Source organism: Pipra filicauda, unplaced genomic scaffold, assembly GCF_003945595.2.
Source record: "Pipra filicauda isolate LSUMZ 115617 unplaced genomic scaffold, ASM394559v2 scaffold2_size9829703_pilon, whole genome shotgun sequence".
Taxonomy (NCBI): Eukaryota; Metazoa; Chordata; class Aves; order Passeriformes; family Pipridae; genus Pipra; species Pipra filicauda.
This window is the reverse complement of record NW_024104421.1, coordinates 5,647,314-5,661,963: the sequence shown is the minus strand read 5'-3', so window position 1 is coordinate 5,661,963 and position 14,650 is coordinate 5,647,314. Positions and strand designations below refer to the sequence as shown.

Sequence of the window (14,650 nt, the reverse complement as noted above, 5' to 3'; positions counted from 1 at the left end):
CTTAAAGGGACACTACAAAAGTTTCCATAATACTCTAGCAGCACTGCAAAATTACATTAAGACATTTAAAATTTATAGAGTTTATGATAAGGAACTTACATCTACTTACACATCATTTGCAAGAATTTCAGAAGTTATCATATCCTATGAAAAAACCTTTGGCATGAACAGTTGTTGCTAAAACGCTAATCTGAAATTGGCCAGCGAATTAGGCTAAATTCAAGCAACATACCAGCAGCTCTCTCCACAGCTGTTCAAAAGACACTTATTGGAAGCTTGTTCAAATGCATGGGTCATTATATCTCTATGTCCCTGGACTTGGACTCCTGCTTCAGCCTTCAGGCCACATATTGCTGGTGTTCTGTATACAAAATGCTCATAGCTTTGGATTCAGAAAGACACATGTGGAAGTCTTAAGAAGCAGCAGGCCTTGTTTTGGGACACAAAGGACACACTGTTTAGCTCATCCCAAAAGCAATCTTTGTTGAAAAATGAGTAGCTGTCTGAGGCATCACAGGCCATTTGTTTTCCCCACTCTGTAGCACATGGCTGCACAACGTGTCTGGTGACAGGTAGCAAAAGCATAAAATGAAGGCTTCAGTAAAACACCTAAAGAAGAGTGTGGGGGCAAGGAAACTCAGTCAAGGCAGCAGAGAAGGTTTTAGAGGTTTATAGCTCTCTCTGTTTAGGTTTGGAGACAGAGGTACCACCCCTGACTGGTGAAATAAACCCACTTGTGTGAAACAAGTCAGAGGCATTTTTAGAAGGTCACTTCAGAAATTTTCTTTCCATTATTAGTTCTGCTGGAGACTTTGATGCCACAGACTTTGACCCAGAGGCTAGAAAGGGTCTGGGTGGGATTTGAGTTCTTTTTTGAGAGAGTCTCTTATCCTCTGAAATGAGTGTGGTGCACAGCCAGATCTGATGACATTTGTAAAAATAACATTTTTCTTGCAGCTACCTGGCCGAGCAACCAGTTTTGATAGCCAGGGATCCTGTTCATCACCAAAACCTCCACTTACACCCTAAGGAACAAGAGTGGATTCATCATGTTCAGTGTCCAAAGCTCCCTCTCATCTACATAAACAGAAGGTTCGGCTTCCACAGATGAACTGTATCCATATTTTTTTATTAAGATACATTTTTCCTATTCTAAGTCTTATTATACAGTTTATAATAATTTCTTAATGTATGAATGAAGCTGACTCGAGTAAAATATAACCCCTCCTTGTGCAAATTCATTCACCTATTTTATCGCTGGCATGTATCCAGTGTCATAGCCAAGCAGTGTTTTGATATGACCTGTATCTTTACATAGACAAAGAAATCAGAGGAAAAAAAAATCCCTTAAGCAATTCAAAACTACTGCAGTTTGTAACACCTAATTCTTTTGAGGGAGACCGAATAGTATATATATATATATATATATATATATATATCATGTAGTAAATTTCTTCTAAATTGCACTAAATCCTGAGGGACTTTGCAAGATAGCATTCCAAACTGAATGTTGCATGAAAAAACAACTGTTGTCATGTTCTGAGTGAAAAATCAGCTCATTCCTCGGGCAGGGAGAAAGGGCTGATCAAAAGTCCACCAAAGCCAATGACAAGGACCTACTGGCTTTGCTGGGTTTTAGTTCAACCCTTATGGAACAGGTACCAGAACTGGATCTATGCAGTTATAATCTTCCAGCAATCACAATGCCAGCTGCCTCTGTTATCCTGTCCAGCAAAGCAGCCAGGCAGGTGCCCCCAGGCAGGTGGCTGCCCTCAGAAGATGGTTTGCTTCAGCTGCCCAGTGGCTGCCGAAGAGCTGTCTGGGGTGTCTCTGCGTGGCACCGACAGTCCGTGTACGGGTATCGCTGTGGAAAGCTAATGTCTCTGCAGTGAGGTGTGTGGAGGTGGATGCAGCTCCACAAGGATGTAGGTGTCTCCTGATGAGGCGCATCCAGCCCCTCAAAACAGCCCAATTGTTGCTGGCTTAGCGCAGTCCTTGCTTGATGTTTACACAAGTCAAACTAGTGTAAACTAGGAGAGAATGCTCTGAAGTAAAGGAATTGATTTAATGTGTTTTGTCTGTTCAGAAAATTGAACAAATACTGCAGTTACCCAGAACACTTTTCAGATTCTATGGTTTAATGTGACAGATTTAGATTACTTTGAAGTTATTTTGACTGTGTGCATAGTGCACGTGGAATAGTTTCTGTTCGCCCGCTGGATGCCTCTGGAATTATATACTAAATATGAATTTGAGATATTTTTTCTGTCAGTATATGGAGAGAGAAATTGAAATGTAGCTATTTTATAAACTAGTAAACTCATTTATTAGAATACACAGTGACAGCAAATGCAAGAAACTGTTGGCTGTAGTCGGATGCTTTAAAAACTAGAAGAGAGCTACACATTATTTTGTAAATTTATCTCTTTTAAACACTGCAGTTTACCTCAATTGGATAAATCAGATAGTTATTTCCTTTTTTCTTTCTTCTTTTTTTCGTCTTTCTGTGAAGAGCATGGCAAAGACTGCATAATTGGGTCTTAGATTTTGAAAGCTGAACTGTAACTAGAAAAAATAAGTTGAGGTATTGGTACTTTTTGTATCTTCGCAATATATAAAGAAAACTGAGGAGACAGTGTTTCCCAAAAGAGCATTTTTACAGAAAAAAGGTATCATACAGAGGATTGGTTTAAGATAATGAAAGAAATTATGAGAATTAATCTAGATATGAAGGGAAAAGGTAGTTTGGGCAAAATTCTGAAGAACCATTTTGGTTTGGTTTAGCCTGGCTGACACAGAATATGTTTATGAAGATCCAGTCCTTAGGCAGTCAGTCGCACCTTGAAGTGTCTTAACTGCTCCAGGAAAGTTAGGAAGGCTGGTCCTAACATTGCAAATGTTTCTAAGTCAAAAAAGGAGGCAGGTTTTACACCTTGCCTTCTGTGACTCCGAACACAGCAAAAGAGCAAATAAATATAAAAATCAATCTTTCAGACAGACTTTACAAATTAATTACAAAAAAAAAAAAAAAAAAAAAAAAAAAGCAGAAGAAAAGAAAAGGCTCCAGCCCAAGTTTAAGAATGTTTGTTTCAGGTTGCTTTTCATGGCTTCTAGGCAGAAATGGTTTCTCCCAGAGAGGGTTGGTAATTCTGAACACTAATTCTCCCTGCTTAAGATTGTATTTTCATCACCATAAATACAGAGTGGCCTTGCAGAATTTCATTCCTTCATTTGCTCTGGGTGAGTAATTTTTTTAATAGGAGAACAAGCTCTCCTCTGTGAGGTTTTTTCCTCCTATCATTGTTATCATAATGAAATTCTGTGGCCTAGTTCATTTTCAACATGATTCTGCAAGGTTGATATAGAAACAGATATATATATACATATATGTGGAGATTGAAAAACTATTTTGTGTATACATTTATCTTAATATAAATTATATTAGCAGTGGCCTTTGTGGCCTAGAAAATACTTTTTGTAATGTGGTACTGTAACAGTTAACTAAATATTCTTTGCACTTTTTTGCACCTAATATCCAAAAAGCTAACAATTTCACGATCAAATGTAGCATAAGTGTTCAGCAATGAGCAACATATTTTTAACTATTTCATTGTTCTCTCTGAGTGTTCTGTATGTTTCATCATAGGTAGTAAGGTATTTCAAAATTCTTTTTCTTAAATTTTAATCGTTGTCAAATACCAAAGGCTCAGTTTGTGCCCTCTTGTTGTGTTATTTTTGATATTGTTAATAACAATAGTGAATGACTTCTGTGTCTAAACTTGACTGATGGGTGCTCTGCATCTAGGAAAAATCAGGCTGCAAAATTATTGGCACACCTAACTTCAAAGATGATGCCCTAATTAATTATATTTAGTCCCTTAACAGTGATTAATAGAATTCATGCAAAAGATATTTTTTCCCAACTGCTTTCTTAGCTATCTCAAAAGACAGAGTATACACTCAGTATAACCCATCTATTGGCTTTTGACCCTGGTTCACAAGTTAGTCTGAGTGTAATCACAGAAGCCTTGAGGAAAAGCTTAGCACAGTTTAAGTCAAGAAATGTATTGCTTTATGTATATCTTTATTAAGAAATTTAAAATATTTTAATTTGGAGAAGTTGTAAATTTCCTGCTCCCACCCTGAATTCTTTTTTGGTTTTGTTGTTGCTTATCCACATTTCTGCCGTATCTCATACATTAGCCTAAATGGAGAAAAATCAAATCTGGCAAATGTTTGGTGTAAAATATATTGTAGTAATTTTACAACAGTTTGAAAAGCTTACTTTCCTAAAAGCCTGAATTATTTTTATTGAAGCAGTTTACTGGAAACAGCAAGAATACTTAATAAGAATTGTATTTTGCACGGTATAGCTTTTTTATGCTCAATAAGATGTCACTTATTGCACTCCATGACCTCAGCTTTAGGTGACAGCATTGCACACTTCTGCTGATATGGCCCTTCTCCTCACCCTCCCAGCAAGCAACTGCCCCTATCCCCACCATCTTTTGTCTATACTGAGCTTCTGTTCAAGGAGTAGAAAACTGACCCTTTTATCTGCAGTGCTTAAAACTGAGCCCTGGCCTTAAAAAATTCGCGATATGAAACGTCTGGGGTCTTGACCAAGAGGTGAAGGATATCTGCATCACTCATTTTCAAAGAGCTGTCAAGGAAATAACCTCCTTTCTGCACAGTCCTTTGTGAGCATCAGACATTCATACATCAGCAACCTTGCCTGATGTTTTGCTTTGAGCAAGCCCTTAAAGAGCAATATACATATCTCAGGGATATGTATATTGGTCAGAGACAGATAAAGTGGTCAGAAAGTTCCGCCGCAAAATTTCTTCTTCAGTATATGGAATACTTCGGACTTCTTGTGTTTAAGTGACAAAACTATACATTTTTCTTGAAGAATCACAACCGCATTCAATATTTTTGAAGGAAATGTTGAGCAAACAGGGAATGTTTCCATTAAGTTGATTTTTTCCAAGGGGATAAGCAATTACTTACCTAATTTCTTTCTATAGATGCATTTTTGGAGCAATATTAAGAAAACTTTGGGTTTCAAAAACAAAGGCATTTGATCCATCCTTTTCTCCTCCTTCTTTGTTTTTTTTAATTGGCTTCAATGTAATCTCCTTTTAAAAATATTTAACATGATGATGCACAACATACACATGATAGTCTAGTTCTAAGATTATTTTGCTATGTCTTTTTATAAACTTTTATATGTACTAACTTTTTATTATACTCCATTAATTTAACAAGCTTTATACATCTGAAATCATTTGACTGTATTTTTTAAGTGAATAAACATTTAAAAGGAGTGTATTTTAGAACTCAGCAATAGAGTTCTTCTCCTGCTGAAAATGTAAAGTTTTTCAGAGATCCATAAACGTGCCTGCAAAATTTGAAAATCACCTTATTGGAGCATGCAAAAACCTAGGTTTGCACTTACAAGTATTTGCACTTGCTAAATGTACAATCACTATTATTTAGCACTTCTCTTACAACAGAACACCCACACCTAATCAGAAATACGTTTCAATTTCAATTTCATAATAAATACTTGACAAATCTGTACTGAGTGATAGTTCTTTGACCTGAAAAGTTCATATGACATCATTTCTACAAATCAATATGCTTGAAAGTTCTGTAGGTGTTAAAATATGACTTATGTGTTACTCAGACAGTGAGGTGACTTCTGGACTAAGCTCATGTAGTATGTGTTAGACTATCCAAAATATGTGTAAAATGTAGTATATATGACAGGAGTATTAATGCATATTTTGATGGGAAATTTTCTCTCATATTCACACCAATAGAGATTTAGTTTAACCCTTTGCTTGAGATTCACTTTCATCTAGCTTCTGATCTTGCCAGTCTAAACTGAGCTCCCTGGTGTCAGAAAACAGCTAAATCATGGCACAGAGCAGACCCCAGAGCTAAGAAAGACAAAGGAAAATGTGGCAGTAGGCACAAAGCTATTTGATGCAACTGCCAATGCTCTGAAATGGAAACCTTCCTTTCGAAACATAATAATTACAATAGTCATATCATTTGTCCTTTCTTTCTGTACTGTAAAACAGGGCAAAAGAAGTGTGTCACTGAAAAAGCATCGGCATTAGGCATAGGAGATAATTGAGGTGCTGATCACAGCCATTTGCCATTTCCAAGGCAAATAATAACGTCATTCCAAAAAGTATCTTTTGTTTACTCATCCAGATGAATAAACATCTCCTGCACAATTCCCCTTTTCCTTAACCCCAGCTGGAAACTGGCAAATTTTAACAGCATGCAGGAAACCAAGAGCTAGAAACCTAAGAGAAAGTGAAGTTGCAGGTGGGATTTAAAATATCACAGGGGAATCTGGTCAGGGAAATGGAACTAACACCTTCAATCTTGTGCTGAGTGCTAGGGGATGCTTGATGATAGCAGGTGCTCAGGGCTGTGATTTTATGTTTTATCTGATAGTACCTCTACAGTGCTGCTGTTGCTGGGAAACCTCTTTACTGGTGCAGAGAGGAGAATGCCTCTGGTATTGCTATGTAAATTTTTTCCTCACAAGTATAGACTGTAACTCTTATGTCACGTGTGACTCAGTCCTCTGGAAGGGCAGAAAGCATGTTAAATTTGCAGAACAGGAAAAATCAATTAAAGTTTGGCACTGTGTCATCATGAGGACTATTCACTTTGCTGATACTAAGGACAAGTGTTGGTGCCTTACTGTTCCAAGGGAGGACATTTCCCACAGCACTCTGTATGTCTAAGCCTGTGTTGCCGTATCAACATGGTCAAAATATAACTAATACGTATAAATACAGGTTATGTAGGTTACCAGAACACCAAAGCTCTCTCCTGTGGGAAAGGCATGATGAAACATAAGACAGTGTGCTCTGGAGGTTGGATCCCCAGGAAGTCACATAAGTGCTGTGATGAAAGTAGAGCTACTCTGTAATAATTTATGAATACAATATGTTGCCTTGGCTATTGGTCTTGAATTGAGTTCACAAAGTAGACTTTAGAGAAAAACAGAACAGGCAGCAAATTTTTGACAAGGGGACAGCCTCTCAAAAGAAAGTGAACTTTAGAAAATGTTAATGTCCATTTTAGTGTTTTGGGAGAATCTACTGATGATAGAGCCACTCTGAAAAATGTATCTCAGCTAAAATGTTGAAATCCCAAGCAGGCATAGGGAAAAAAGCATAGGAAAGACCAAGAGATCTGATTGAGAAAGGAATGATTTATGACTGAGCAGACTGAGACTGCAAGTTATTGCTGTAGTTTACAGAGAAAATAAGCTTGGTTACTCTGCCTCTAATGGATAGGAAAGCTTGAGGTAGGACAGATATGCATATAGATTGTCATTTTCAAATCCATTTATTTTAAATATTTAAGTTTACATATTTAAGCTTAAATATTTAAATAGCATTCTATTTTTAATGAAGTGGAGTATTCACAGACTCCCTGAAAGAAAAGTTGCAAATCCATTCAGACTCCTGGGCTGGCACAGTTATGAGACAGACAGCAAAAAGAAAGGAGAATTGTGAAATCCTACGTCTCCCCTGGATAGGTGAAGTCAGGAAGACTGGCAGAAAAAGAGAACTGAAGACAGACCAAGGAAAGGACAAGGCCACAGCTATCTCATGACAACTTCAGGGTTCACATAGTCATTTATTACACAGAGCATAACAAGAGTGCCAGAAGCATGTTTTCATGGCAGCAACATAGCCTTTATACAGTTTTTCTCTCTTGCAAAATACAAGCATATTTGAGACATGTTTTTGAGACATTCCTTTTAAGTAGTTCAGAATCTTTTCACACCTTAGAAATTCAAACCCCCAAAGTAAAGCAAATCTATCCGTGCATCTACTCATGAAAAAAAAAAAAAAAACAGGAAATCAAAACTTTCTGTAAAATCAATAAAGCTCTAGAATATGCTTAAAGTTGCTTTCTGGTGTAGAATAGTGGTATAGATTTAAGATCTGATATCTTGAGACCTCTTAGGCTAAAAAGGAAAGGCTGGTTTTCCAATTATAAAGCAATATTTTCTGGCAGGTGTAGAATTCCTAGTTGCCTGCCCCTGTGTGATTTTGAATATCAGAAATGTTCTGACAAATGCTTGTCAACATAACAGACAGGCATTTTAGGCACTTAAGATTAGCATTGCCAGAAAGGAATCTGGTTTTTTGGGACAGTTTCTAGGTTAATTTCAGGGGACAAGAGATTGCAAGCTGTTCCCTGTTCTCGTGAAGCAGATACATTTCCATAAATACAGTCTGCCAGAGGAGAGAGATAAACAGTGGGGTTGCTTTTTTCAATATGCTATGAGTTGAGACTGATAATAGCTTCACAAGTGAAGAGGACTGAACAGGAAGATGTTTAAAACCTTTTGTGACAACTGAGTCATGAACAGCAGAGAAGAGAGAAGGGGAAAAGCCTATTGAGTATGTAAAGAGCCCTTTAGGTAAAAAAAAAACCAAACCCTGTTGAAAAGTGGAAAATATAAAAAGGGGTTGAATAGGGAGTCTTTTCAAAGACAAATATATATGTGTAGCAAACATTTCAAAAAAGGGGGATTTTTAATGTAATTCTCCTACTTTGTATCTTGTATGGCCATTTGCAACCTCACAAGGCTAGTGGGAGCCATGCTGTAGAACATGAGTCAGTTATTAAAATAAAAACAGCCCCCTACACCACAGATCATGATCACTGTGCAAAGAACACTAGTAGTTGCTCATGGCACATCCTTCCTCCCTGATCTTTTTCTTTCAGCATAATTGAGGCAAAAAAGGGATGTTGCTAGCATGCACTAAACACATCCTCTCTAGATGTTGTAATGGCCTCCTTTTTTATTTGCACCTGGCATAGGTTGGAAAATCTCCAATAGATGAAAAATCATTTTTATATAATGTCACCTCTTCACATTATCAAAGCTTCTGACAATCAGTACTTGAATTACCAATAGAAAACACCTCTGAAAATGCTGCTGTTGTACACAAGGTACTGGCTTTGTTTTCAAGTCAAGCCTAAACTAATACCACACAATGGTGGACGAGTCATTGGGCCATTGCAGGTGCTAATTCTCTGGTGACTCAAAAAACTGGAGTCATAATTATGGTATATTTCCCACCTAATACCCCACAGGCCTTTGTGTATGAACAGAGTCCTGGAACTGATGTCTCAGACAAATCCCATCTCCTCCTGTTCTTCCTATTCATGGAGGTTCAGCTGAATAATGAATTCTTATTCCTTTGTCCCAAATTGTCATATAGTACTGGGTGTACTGTGAATGTTTTGTCCTGGGACTGGCTGCCTCTTATTGAAAATCACAGTGACCAATAGAGGACCATTACTTCCCTCACCACAGATTTCTGAGGCTTAATTGTGTAATAATAGTTATGAGGGAAATGACTGCATAGCTGAACAAGACAGAAAATTGCCAGCTGTAATTATTTTTGTCAAATGGGTGTGTGTGTATCTTTCTTCTTTATGTAAATGGAGATTTGGCTACCCAGAAAATTAAATAGGAAATTTTGTGGACTCTCCAAAGAGCACTTCACACTGTTACATTTATTCCTTTCAGCCTTTATGTACTCTAAGTGTTTAATGATCTTAATTATCCTTATAGCACAAGAACCTGATTCATTTATTTAAACCTACAACCTTTTCAGTTCTTAGTCCACAAAGGTAACTTTGGTCTAGAAAATCAAAACCCCTAACAAAAAAATATAGCTTTATCTTAGCCAGCAAGTGAATCTTCACAGCTGGACTTTTTCTGTATTACTCTGAAAGGGAGCCTGGCACTATTGCACTTTAGCTACTTGCCAGTAGCAGACAAACAATTGTAGGTCATAGCCAGGTTTCAGAGAAGTTCTGAGGATTAACCCCTAAAATCCTGAGTCTGATTCTGCATGCCCTCCAAACACAGGGCAGCCCATGAAGTTGAAGAGGGCTTGATGATGAGCAATCTGTGCTGAGAAAAGAGATTTCATTCAAACTATACCAACACATCTTCTAGATTTTTCTTGCCTTGTTTTATGCACTGTTGTTAAAAATGGACTTTTTCTTAAGACAGAACTTTATAATTTAATCTCTAGCAGGGCAAAATGTGGTACTAAAGTACCAATCTACTCATGCACTGAACATAATATTGATGCAAAAAAATTTAAAAGCCTTTTAGCAAAAATATCTGTGGCAGCAAAACATAAAGATGCTGACACATAGATATTTTGCTTTTTATGTGACTTTTTCTTAATAGAATTAGAATACTCCACCTTCAATTTTGGGCTATCTCAAGAAAAACACAAAATGATAAATGTATTTAATGTAGTTTTAGTATTTATTAAACTACTATAGCACATAAAAGGGATTCAATTCAACCTCTTATGGTGTAGTATTAACAATACACATTTATATATTTTGCATTGCTACAAAAGCCTACCAAAATCTATTCATGACCTTATTTCCAACATACAAAATTTATAGCCTGGTTTCAAAAGGATCTTTCTTTTAGGTCTTTCGCTTGCTACTTTATAGGGAAATTGTTCTTGTGTTAATTAAAATGATTTTTTTTTTAATATCATGACAATAGACCATTAAATATATCCATCAAAATCATTCTGTAGGTCTTTTTAGTATGTCATTTCATTTCAAAGCACAGCATTATGTACTTGTCCAGCCCAACACTGAAATCCAGCAGGATCACTGCTGTTGATTTCAGTTCACTTTGCATTAGGTTGCATGTGATGATGTATCATAGTATCTTATGAGATGAACCCCATAAGGAGTCTCAAGGCAAATAGAATGATTTCTCTTACATCCACCATGAATTTTTGTCACTTTCTGACAAATCAGACTATATTAGAAGTCTTCAGTGCATCTCTAAGGTATGAACTATTATTGCAAATGCTGATTTTACTAATACTGGTAAGGAATTTGAGCCTCAGCTGCCTGATGTGGAAAATAAAAACGTCTAGTTTATGTCGTCAGGCATGGAGGTAACAAATATTTACAGGACTTTTCCTTTTTAATGGTGGCCTACAGGTTTCCACATAATGCCATCTTCTTTTTGAAGCTCAGAGGGTGTCTGTACAGACTAGTTCTTATGTAACTTTTAGATAGTCCTGTTGCACATTAGAAATAAAGCACTTCTTTTCAGTCTATATTTCTATGGAAAAATATTGAACAAAATTTACTTTTGTTAAATAAATAGAAAACTATTTCTCCAGAGAAGGAAAAAATATAGATATATATTTAATATTTTCCTTGTTTCTCTTTCTTCCAAGTGTGGGTCTACATTCTTTCTATTCTTCTGTGTTTAGGTGACTAGTTTCAGTAAGATATTCTGGACTTAAATGCACGTGTCTAAGGATGGGATATGGCTAGTTTTCTACCCTAGAATAGGCATTGTTGGTGTCCTGAACTGGAGATGCACTTCTGACTTTCTGGTGGAAATCAAAAGGGCCTTTATTCAGCAAACCATGTGAAATATTTTTCAACTATGACCTGCTAATCAAGTCCCTGTGCAGTCACAGTGTCTTGGGTGTGCACACTGAGCAGAGCAGCCACTCAGGTGCTTTGCTGGCTGGGATTGGAATGATGCAGGAAGTCTCACAGCCAGACTATGCTAAAAGCACATCTCAGCACCCTCCACACTAGACTAGCCCTGCTAGCCAGGATGGGATGGACAAAGCCAAATTGGATCTATTCATTGTCCTGCTCTGCCCAGTCCTCACCACCCTAGGCAACAGGACTGCAGCACTGGTTCCTCTGAGCCCTCCAGATGCTCCTCTAGCCACTGCAAGAGGAGTCCAAAAAAGCTTCTCCTTGCTTTTCATGAGCTTGCAGTCCATGCTGCATTCAAGCTGACTGACTTCAGTGTGCTCCTCATGAAAACTGAAGCAGGGAAAGTAGAATAGAAATTAGCCACATCTTTTCTTCGTCACAGAACATTATGTTTCTCTAGTATATGCTTGTTTGTGGGGAAGGCATTCTCCAGAGTGTATGCTTCAAAAGGTAGGAAGTTAAAATGGAGTTCCTGGCCATAGGAAATATTGACAGCTAAAAAAACTCCCACTCAATATTTAAACACTTCATACTTTGAAATATTAAGAGAAAGCATCCGACATAATGTCTGTCAGAATAAGCGTATTTGCTGTGACAATGAAAGGCTCTGCATCAGGCCCTAAGTGGCCCAAACTCTAATAGAACTCCCTACCTTTAAAATAATCTTTATGATTAGATCAGAAATATTGCCAAGTCTATGTAGCTTACAAAGAACTGCAGAGTTCTTCTAAGCTTTTGTCTCTTCTTGCTATGTGGTGTTGGCTGACCAAGATCTAATATTAAATTCCTGACTGTTTTAGTACCCTTTATTCAGTGTTCATGATGTGACTTTTTAAATGAAGTCTGTGATTTGATACCTAGACATTGTTCAAGTCAATATCCTTGGCTTCTGCATTATAGAGACGAGAAAACAAAACTTTTTGAACTTGTGTTACTGGCTTTTTGTATGCGCTAAATGGCCATTTGTGAAACTTGACAACATAAATTGTACTACTAATAGTAAATGGGTTTTTTTGCACTAGCCTTTGAGAGCTGTAACACATTTCAGTATTTTTACAATGTATTCTCTGGAAAGTGTGAATCTATTTGTCAGTTCTGAAAAAAAATATGTAACAATGAAACCTCAAAAGATGTTATGAAGTGTACAGTTTGTGATAATTTTATATTAAAAAAAGACAAGAAAAAATAAAAAAACTCATTTGAAATAATTTTATTCTAATTGTTTCATATGTATTTTGAACAAGAAATAAAGTGATTAAAATTATTCTTTTTGTCTTTCTTACAACAGCAAACTGTTCAAAAGTAAATAAGGATCAGAGGATTATAATTGCAGAGATTATTTCTCCTGTTTATTCTCTCCCTTTTCCATGCTGGAATTGTGCACCTGCAACATATTTGCATTGTCTTGTTGCCTTAAGATCAACTGTAAACAAAAAATCAATTCATTTCATTCTCCATGGGTGGGAAGAGGCACCTATTGAACCTTTTGGCCCCAAGCTGAGCAACCCTGACTCTATCCAAGTGCCATGACAAGATGTTTGCTTCTCCTGAAACTGTTACTTTAAAATTCTACACCGTGAAGAGGTGTAGGACATTTTTGCCACCAGCTTTGCAAGGTTCAAGACAGAATGCCTTTGAGTGAAAACAATTAAGTCAAGCAGCTCCACTATTAACTAGTACTTTGTGTAATGTCTTTCACATTATCTTCCATTTCCTGCTGAGATCATGTTTACTGTAATCTTCGAAGTCATTAGATTATAATTTAAATAATGGATTGATTATAATTTAATATTATTAAAGTATTTAAGAATATTGAAGTATTTCACTTAAGAGACACAAGCCTAATTTTCATCTTCCCTATTCTTATTTGCGTAATCATATAGATCAAAGGGACAAGAACTTTATCACCATTAAATATAAAAAATAGCCCAGTTTGGATAGGATGTAATTTACGTTTAAACTGAATTGATGTTATAGGCAACACCTTATGAAGCAATGATAATCCAGGGTGTACAGGCTCAAGTGTGTCAGATCTTTGTTGACACTTACAAGAACAGTACTATTTAAAGATGAAAACTAAGCTGCAAGTGTTGTTTCAGCTGGATGGGATCTTTTTCCCTTCTACCAGATGCTTAATTCCATATGATAAACATTGGGAAAAAAACACTACTCTAGTCTATCTGCAGCACTGGCGATTATTGTCTGGATAAAAATAGTATCCAAGTTCAACATACAAGCAATTGCCCTTTGGCAGGCTTTTGTAATTCTCCTGAAGTGAAATTAGATATATATTATTGAGGTTCCAATCCCGTTTCTGATCTCTGGTGGCTGAACATTAATCTATCCTAAGTCAAATTTTTGCTAAGGTGTTAAATGCAATTCAGTTCTCTGCTTCAATTCAGGGACGTTGTTCACATCTGTGACTGAAAGATTCAGTTTTCTTTGAAAACCTGCTTGTCTTTCTCTAGCAATGGTAAGGTCATTTCAGTTTGCCATTGTCTTTAATCTTAATATTCCCTCTTTCATATATAAAATGCTAATTTTTAGAAGGATGGGTTCTGATGGTAATGAATTTATTTCAGAAATTTATCTGTAATTTGCATAAAAACAATACCACTAAGATTTCATTGCAGTCTGTGAAATATGATTTCCACTTGAAGTCCTAATCCTTTTACTTCAGTCATTCCTGAATATATCTGCATTCCTTACATTAATCAAATTTACTAGCCCACAGAGGAGCCAGAGAACATGCAGCTTAAAATGGTGCAAGAACCAGACGGGAAATCAGGAGCTGATTTGTCCAGAAAAGAGGATAAGAAAGGAAGGCAAACAGAGCTCTGAGAGATTTGGCCTTCCTGTTAGTTCTGCACTTAAGAAGAAGCAAGAAATGGGTGCTGTCCAGGGCATTGTGGTGGCTTCTCCTCAGCTCCCTGACACAGGCTGCATGGGGAGGGTGTCAGGATGGTGGTGCAGGTGTGTCCCTGCCTTCTGCAGTGCCACGAGTTCAGCACTGGGTGCAAAGTCGTGCTGTCTGGTGGGAGGCTTTGCCCCTACCCCTCTCCTCCAACTGCTTCTGCAAGTG

At 37.1% G+C, this 14,650-nt stretch overlaps 1 protein-coding gene across 2 annotated transcripts in view; it reads left to right on the top strand.

The window, feature by feature from the left end:
* The window catches only part of SYT10 (synaptotagmin 10), a 47,788-nt gene extending 35,012 nt beyond the window's left edge, over window positions 1–12,776 (top strand). For both annotated transcript variants that reach the window (XM_027711586.2, XM_039383233.1), the window contains exon 7: window positions 958–12,776. In XM_027711586.2, the coding sequence (XP_027567387.1) occupies window positions 958–1,029 (72 nt within the window). In that variant the 3' untranslated portion in view covers window positions 1,030–12,776. The remainder of the gene's footprint in view (window positions 1–957) is intronic.
* The last annotated feature ends 1,874 nt before the right edge of the window (window positions 12,777–14,650 follow it).